At 34.7% G+C, this 8,755-nt stretch overlaps 1 protein-coding gene across 3 annotated transcripts in view; it reads right to left on the bottom strand.

Moving 5' to 3' along the window:
* Cals (calsyntenin 1) overlaps positions 1-8,755 on the bottom strand; it is a 156,641-nt gene that overhangs the window by 91,446 nt on the left and 56,440 nt on the right. For 2 of the 3 annotated variants that reach the window (XM_017634377.1, XM_017634370.1), the window contains exons 4-6: positions 3,717-4,011; positions 3,444-3,586; positions 2,863-3,363 (exon numbers count right to left, since the gene is read on the bottom strand). In XM_017634377.1, the coding sequence (XP_017489866.1) occupies positions 2,863-3,363; positions 3,444-3,586; positions 3,717-3,870 (798 nt within the window). In that variant the 5' untranslated portion in view covers positions 3,871-4,011. The remainder of the gene's footprint in view (positions 1-2,862; positions 3,364-3,443; positions 3,587-3,716; positions 4,012-8,755) is intronic. The other variant, XM_017634383.1, reaches the window with a different exon arrangement.

Genomic DNA, 8,755 nt, shown 5'->3' with positions numbered 1-8,755 from the left:
GGTGAGCCAATTGGTAGTCAGGGTACCACGAATCACAGCAAACACGTTGAGGAGACAGCATATCGATGGCTGAAGAAGCTACAGCAAAGCAGCAACCCTGTATGCAAGTTGAAAATGGCATTGTATGGGCTACGCCAATCTGGGTTAATGTGGTACAATCGACTTACGAAGAAGTTAAATGATCTCGGGTTAAACGCATCCAAACATGACCCATGCCTATTTATTAAGCGAAAGGGTAAGCAAATTTTGCTACTAACTGTTTACGTAGACGATATCTTGTTGGCGTCGAATGACAGCGCGTGGATAAAATCTATCAAACGAGCACTATCTGAGTCATTCGAGATGAAGGACCTCGGTCCTGCTAAGCGTTGCGTGGGTGTTGACTTCCAACAAAACTTAAAGTCTCACCAAGTATTTCTAACGCAACAACATTATATCGAAGCGATACTAGATCGCTTCAACATGGATCAGTGTAAGCCTGCTCCGACTCCAATGGAAAGTAACTGCAAGCTCGTGAAACCTGACAAAGCAGATGATAATATCATGGCAACGTACCCATACCAGAGTCTGATCGGTGCGCTTATGTTCCTCGCGGTGACAACTCGTCCAGACATAGCGTTCGCCGTAAACTATATGAGTCAGTTCAACACCAATTATAACGAAGACCATTGGAAGGCTGCAAAACGCATCTTACGATACTTGAACGGCACCAAGGATCATGGCCTCATCTACGTCAAAAACGGCAAGCAGTTGTACGGTTTGGTCGACGCCGATTGGGGCGCAAATCTTACCGACAGGCGTTCATACAGCGGATACGCGTTCTTATTAGCCGGCGCCGTCATAAGCTGGGAAGCGCGAAAGCAGCGCACAGTTGCGCTATCCAGCACAGAAGCCGAATACATGGCTATCTCCGAGAGCACAAAAGAAGCCATGTACCTTCGAGGAATCCTGAGCGATCTAGGCATTTCATGCGAATGCGTGCCACTATATAATGACAGCCAAAGCGCACAAAAACTTATACAGTGCACTGGTTATCGTTCCCGTACGAAACACATAGACGTGCGACATCACTTTGTGCGAGAATGCCATCGGCGCGGTGCGATCTCATTGTGTTATATGCCAACCGAGAATATGCCGGCGGATTTTCTCACGAAAGGTGTACAACAAATAAAACATTGCAGATGCAGAGCAGCATTGGGCGTCGCAAATCAACGCAAGGGTGGCGGCTAGTCTCACTACTTGGAGGGGAGGTGTTGGAGTATCAAAGTAGTTTAACTAGAATTAATGTAAAAATGTGTAACTTCAGATGCAACTCTGTTATTATCTTGTATTCAATAACTCTTGCCTTTCCTCTCTTGTATGAAAAGCTAATGTCATTTCTCAGTTCTTGATTTTCGTCCATCGCAAAGTACACACGTTGATTAATTGCATATATAAACGAATATAAACTCTGTTCATAATTCGCATTAAATAAAGAAACTCTTTCTAATTGAACTCCTAAGAGCTCGGTTGTTTTATCATGATGAATACAAAATTATTAAATTCAACTTTTCTACTACATTTGTAATACAAGTTGAATTTAATAATTTAACGTTCAACATACGCCCTGTCACACCTATTAAAAAATGTTCTACAATTGCAATCCTTCAGGACATACACAAATTATTCGACTAGAAAACATATCGTTTTGCAGCCTTGTAATGCACCGTTAAAAAGCCGCTATACTTTTCGATTAATTAATTTTTTCGATGTCCTTGGGAGAAATCCTGTCGTCCTATTAAAAATTTAAAGATGCAGATTTACTAGAAATGCGTTCAAATATGGGAAACATTTCGAATTTATTGCATTTCCAAAGTTTTCATGGACGATTTGGCAGCCTTAGTTCAAGTTACCAAGTAAAACTTCAACTAAAAGTCGGCACGGGTTATCGTTAGCCTACGGCCATAAAACTTCATATATATGCTATTTAGGCTAAAAAGCAAATATATAGAGGGTATGCATATCAAAATTTGCAAACAAGTTTTTTTCCATATATTCTTGGGACAGTCTAATATATATATATCCATAGGGTTCTCCGAAACGGCTCTAACGATTTTGATGAAATTTTGTATACAGGTGTGTTTTGGATTTTAAGGTGATCTGAATAGGCAGTATCTCCGAGAAGAGTCGTATACGGGTGCCACCTATTCGAAATTATTTACAAATTAATTAAAACATCATAATATGGGTATCAAATGGAAGGTATTTTAAAGATCCCTACTTCAACAATATTTTTAATAAAGTTGCTACCTATTTTGCATCGCATATTTATTTAATTGTTTGTTTAGAAAAAAAGGTAAAATATTACTATTCATAGGTACCAAGAGAAGGTTCTTAAACAATGCTATCCCTATACGCAAAATGTTATGTCTTAGGATAATAGTGTAAGGTTGCCACTTATTTTCGATTCTACACAATTTATATAAAACATCGCAATATGGGTATCAAATGAGAGGTATTGTTGAGAACTTTGGTCAGAAAATATTTTCTATCAGGGTTGCCACGCTTCCTTGTAATACAAATTGTTAGTCTCAATCAACATTTTTTTTATGTATACATAGTACACATACGCTCAAGTTATGTCCCATTCATAAATAAAAAAAATACCAAGCACTGATAATGGTTTTTGATTTGACATATTATTACATTGATATAAATATGGGAAGGAAAATACTCCGATTTATTGTTTTAATATTATCAAAGTGGCAAGGCCGTTGATAATACTCACAATTTATGAAACTTCAAACAATTTTATTATCCTCCCTACCCTCTTTTTTGTATCATGCTTCAAGTACAATTTTTGTTGTGCATTTTTAAACTTACCGTATAGTCGATACGTTCAGGAATGCCTAGGAATCTCGCCTCACAAACGCGACGTACTTTAATGCTCACCATAATTGGCGCAGACTCCTTCATGGCACAATCGTAAGCAACCACCGATAGAATGTGGTTATGCGAGACTTTGTGCGACAAAGGTTCGGTATTCTTGATGGAACCCTCATTGTCAATTATAAAGGGCTGATCATTGTTGAGGATTTCGTATTTGCAAACATCTCCGAATAGTGGCGTGCAATCCTTATCGGTAGCCTCGACGCGTATAATCTCTTTGTACAGACGTCCTTCATCGACTTCAGTAACGTACGATGGCTGCAGGAATGTCGGTGCGTATTCATTTATATCTATAACCGTTATATGCACATTGGCCGTGGCAGAGTGCGTCCAATCGCAAAAAATTGCCATTATCTCAAAGTGATAACTCTTTCGCTTCTCACAATTTAATGTTCGACGAGCCTTTAGTATGCCTAAGTTATTGACCAATTCAATCTAAAAGTGACATTCGGAGAGTTATTATTAGGGTGAGAGCTGTTATTGTGAGAAACCGATTTATTAGGGAAAACACGTACCTGAAAAGGTATTTCATGATATGGTTTTTTCAAAATGCGAAAATTACAAATTTTCTCCTCATCGACTTTGATGAGCGGAGTTATTTCAACTAAAGTCTCATTCTCACGTATCAAGCCATGATAGGACTTCTCTAAAACATTTTCTAAACAGTGAAAAATAGTGAAATTTAATATATCATTTTGGGATTTAGGAAGATTTTTTTTGTTGTTTAATAAACTGCTTTTTATAACTCCTTAACTTTGAACTTCTGCAAACCTCTTATTTTGGCATACCTTTTTGTGACAGGTAATAGTCATCATTTTCACTGGATGAGCTTATTTGATATTTGAGTGATGCTGGAGATGAATCGGTCGCTCTCGCCAAACCACAGAATAATAGCAGACAAGCCGCCAGTATCAGTTGAGTGGTATACATTCTAATCAACATTTTGTTTTTTAACTTCTTCTTTCAAAAACGCAATTATAAATATATGCATGCACAGTTATTAAATAGTAGATGTATTTCCACAATCGAGATTCAAAACTTTTCTTTTGGCTTTATCTGACGTTTCGCCGTACCGTGAAGTCACTGAAAGTATCAAAAGAGAAAAGCATTTTAAAGTTGCACATTGCTGGATATTCAAAAATTTAACATAAATATTTGGGCATTTTTTAACTTAGGCATAAGTTTCTGCTAATTTAAAAAACGGACTTAAATGTATGGTAATTTTAAAATGGAGCATGAATTTCAGGTACTCAAAACCTTAACCATACATACGGTGACCATCCCTCCTGTATTATACGGGACAGTCCTCTTTTTTGACCCATTGTCCTGGTAATTTATTTATTTTATACCGGACGCCAAATGTTCTGTATTTCTTTTAATGTCCTGTATTTGTCCCGTATTCGGTGTTCGTTATTTTGACTCCTTAACAGCTCATTAAAATTGCTTGCCTATGAACCAGCTTTAAGTGATGTTGGTATATGATCGTAATTTTATCCATAAACAGCTATTATTTTCTAAACTGAATGCCTGTGATTCGTATCGAGGAATACATAAGTGACCAAAATATAAATAAGGACCCGAAATTTTAGCCAGGTTTGGCTATTTTTCTTTAGTTTATATATTTTATTGTTTATTATTTTTTTATGAAATTAAAGTTCTTTTCCTAACAAAAACCATATAAATCCAAATTTCCGACTTTGTGCAAAAAAGTATAAAAATTTATTCTGCAATGTTTCACCAAAACCTCAAACTTTTTAATTAGAATCTTAGGAAAAAAAGGTTTGTAGTTTTGAAGCTCATTAACATTGACTATAATAATAAGCAAGTGGAAAGTGCTTCTCCTTTAAAAAAATTGCCGAACATAGATACTTACTTTTTATGAAAAACTGCGTAACACCGTCAACAAAAAAATTGCCAAAAAAGTCTTAGCGATATCAAAATTACACTTTATTATACTAAAATTTACCGAATTTAAAAAAAAATATTTTCTGGGTAAAAATATCCTACAAATTTGAGATGTTACTATAAGGATGCTGTTTCAGGGGCAGTATGTCTAGGATCTTAGGCTTTAAGATCTGTAATTTTCTGTAGAAAAAATTTGCAAAATTATTTTTTGTCCCGTATTCGGCTCCCATAAATATGGTCACCGTAACCATACAAGTTCCCACTTCTGCTTGATCTTTGACGTCAAAGAGAACATTGTCCTTTTAATAATATTGCTTTTGTTTTCTGTGCTTAAAACACTTGGATTTATTTCTTTTATGTTTTTTGTGGACCAATCTTAAAAAAAAAAATACTAGGCATAAAAAAAGAAAGTGTGCACTTTAATTTTAAACCACATTTTCGTGATTTGCGTTTGATGTTATATGGTGGTCTTTCAAAAAAACAGTAATTTTGTTTACTTATCGATCCATTTTTTTTTTATAGGGTTTGGCGGCTGCTGTGCTGTAGTGGTTAGAAGTACGCACTACCATCCGGCAGGGCCAAGGATCGAGCCTATTTTCCGACTAACAAAGAAATATAATAAAAGAAAAAGTTTTTGCTAATAGCGGTCGCATCTCGGCAGGCAATGGCAAACCTCCAAGTGTATTTCTGCCATGAAAACCAGGTTCTCATGAAAATACAATCGCCGTTTGGATTCGGCGTAAATGTGTAGGTCCCTCCCCTTTTTGTGGCAAAATCAAGGCTCGCGCCACAAATCGGAGCAGAAGCTCGGCCAAATACTAACATATTGTGTAAGCCCAAATCTATTATTATTATATACGTTGGATACGTTGAATACTTCTGCGGCGAAATTTTCCCTCTACGTCCCCATCTTTTGCTATTTAAAGTCAAAGGGTAAGATCCAGTGTTGCCGCGAATCAAATTTAGTGGTAGCCAAATTCCTTTAAAAAAAGGGCTAAAAAAGAGCTAAAAAAAGTCGTTGTGGCTAAAAATGGTAGCTAAAATTTTTTACTAACATATACATATCGTCGCTGGAATAATGAAATAGTGTAACATGAAAAGTATAGTTTTGAGAAAAACGAATTGGAAGTTTTTATAAACCATTACAAACCATACAAATGCAATTTCGTTTTTCGGGAATAAATTAGTGAGCCAAAGAGATATTTAAGAAAACTAAAGATTTTTCTAATAGATTAAAGGATTGTCTATCCAATGGTGCAATTATCGAATAATAGTGTATGTGGCATTTACACTGTTTCTTTATTCGAGCGACGATATATAAGTATACACACAAACATTTTGAATAAGTAATGGTATAGAAAAACAATGAACACTGGGTAAAAAGCTAAACCTTTTTGTATAAAAGGGGAAATATACGACACCAGCTTGCTGGCTCCATCAAGTGATTGTACCATCAAGTGATTGTACCAGCATGCTGGTACAATATTTATTTCTTTACAAATGAGGTCGAGGAAAGATCAAAATGATTAGAGCCGAAATTTCACAATTTTCCTACCATTTTGTTAAACATTGGTTTTTTTTTTTAATTCACAACTGCAATATCGCGAACTTAATCTTCCACAAACACTGCTTTGACTCATAAAGTGCAGGAAATTTCAGCCAAAATACTTTTTACATAGTAAATTGAGCTAATTTCACCACTCAAAATAGTTTTTGAAATCGCACCAGCAGCTGGTTCAATCACACCACAAGAACATACACAGTCAATCGACATGATGGGCCATTTAACAAATTAAGGGCCGTAAACTTATATATATTAAACTATAGTTAAATCGCTAATAGATAAGTGAACAGCCTTAACTATTTTATAGTATTTATGTATAAAAACGTAAGGAACATACCATACATATATGTATATATGTATATCAGTCTTTCTTAGTTTAAAAATTCATATCTTACATAAATGAAAAAAGAGATCAAATTAAGCATATAAAACTTTTTCACGCCATGTGTGAATAAATTCTCCAAAGGGCTAAAAAAAGGGCTAGGGGCAATTTCAAATTTACGTGGCCAAAAAAAGTATGTGGTAGCTAAATCTAGCCACCAAAGGGCTAAAACGGCAACACTGGTAAGATCCTTCAATAGGGATTTCCCGCAGATATATGCCACGTAGTTATAAAGAGAATCGATGCTTAAATAATTAAAAAGCAGAAGGTCTGACCCAGTTGGGGTAGCCAGATAATGTAATGATATGTAAAGTGCGCATGCCACTCACTTCACCTTTGCTCAAGCTACGCTTGTAAAAAATTGCCGATAAGCATTGAGACACTGTGCCGCAACATATATAATTTCTTTTCCCACGGTCCAAAGAGGATACATGGTAAAACCCCACAAAATCTTCGGCATATCTCAAACACGATATTTCATTTCTTACTTTTATGAAGTAAACGGTATGCGATCTGCAGACCTGGCAGAAGGAATGTGTTACAAAACCAAATGCATTTTTTTCTATCGTTTTTTCCCTATAATTAACAATCTTAACAAAGAGTTCCAAGCTGAAAGCTCTCGTTTGCCATACTTATAAGCAACTATCAAAGCACATTATCTCTTAATTTTGAGTAACTTTATTAAAAAAATGCGATCAGTAACATATTAATGTTGATTTAAAAAATTAAAATTATCATTTTAAAATATCTAACATTTTTGTTGGAACGAAAATTGAGATGTTTATGAAAAGTAATGTCAATTGTTCTGGAATCCTTGAAGCTAAAACCAATATATTAAAGTTTTACATAGAGTTTTTGGACCAAATAAATTTAAGTTTTCATTTCAATCGCGAAGATATAAATCTTTACAAATAATGACACCAGCTTAGGTAGTTTCTAAAGAAGATTTACCAATTTTATTTCTCTTGTTAAGTTTCCCCATCTCATAGATTGCGATCCTGATATAATAACCACACAGTGGAATTTACTGAGCAAAGTGAGCTTGATTTTTCCACCGATCTGGATATTGATACAGTCAGTCAATAAAGTTTAGGTACAGCGAATTTTTTAAAATATGGGCAACTATTAAACCTTCAACAAAAAAATTCCCCAAAAATCAATGGTAAGTCCTAGCTTCCTCATACTTGCACTTTATTATACTAAAATTGAATGGGCTAAAAAACTGCATACTCAGCTTTTTTCTAGAGAGCGTAAATAAAAAGTGCAATATTTGAATGAAATTTTGCAGAATTTTCTTTAATTTTGCACAAGGTTTGGAATTTTGAATTTTAGGGGTTTTGTTGTAGAATTAACCATATTTTTATAAAAAATTAGCGAAAAATAAAATATTTAAAAAATAGTTGCCCATACTGTAAAAAATTCGCTGTACCTAAACTTTATTGACTGACTGTATGTTCTAGGAGAAAGTTTATTCTATTAAAAATGGAATGAATGAAAATAGCTCGCCAATTTTGTTTTTAATATAATTTCATTACCACATAGCTCTACGGCTGTAGTACGCAAATTTTCAACGCTTTCTTTGATAAAAACTAAACTAAGAAATATACTTAAGATTGACAGTATCAATAGCAAAATGTTAAGCAAGGAACTTGTAAACAAAAATGACCCGCACATTGTGTGGTCAGCTGTTAAATATTTGCATGTGTAATTAAATGATTTAAATTTAGTTTTATGGAATTAAACTTATTGGTACATAACATGGACATATGTATGTATATAATTCATACAACCAAAAAATGTTAAATGACCTCATCTCTGTGCCTAATACTGTACCTACATTTATTTATATCTCGTTTGTTTTAAAAATCTACAAAGTACATATATGTACATATGTATGTACATAAATGTTTTGTTTTCGAAACATTTAAGCGATTCTGTCGGTGCGAATCTGTTCCGATAAAAATTACAACAATGCC

The sequence above is a fragment of the Rhagoletis zephyria genome, unplaced genomic scaffold (genome assembly GCF_001687245.7).
Source record: "Rhagoletis zephyria isolate East Lansing unplaced genomic scaffold, Rhagoletis_zephyria_1.1 Rzeph_scaffold_00113, whole genome shotgun sequence".
NCBI lineage: Eukaryota > Metazoa > Arthropoda > Insecta > Diptera > Tephritidae > Rhagoletis > Rhagoletis zephyria.
Note: the sequence above shows the minus strand (reverse complement) of the source record. Positions and strands in the feature narration are given on the sequence as shown.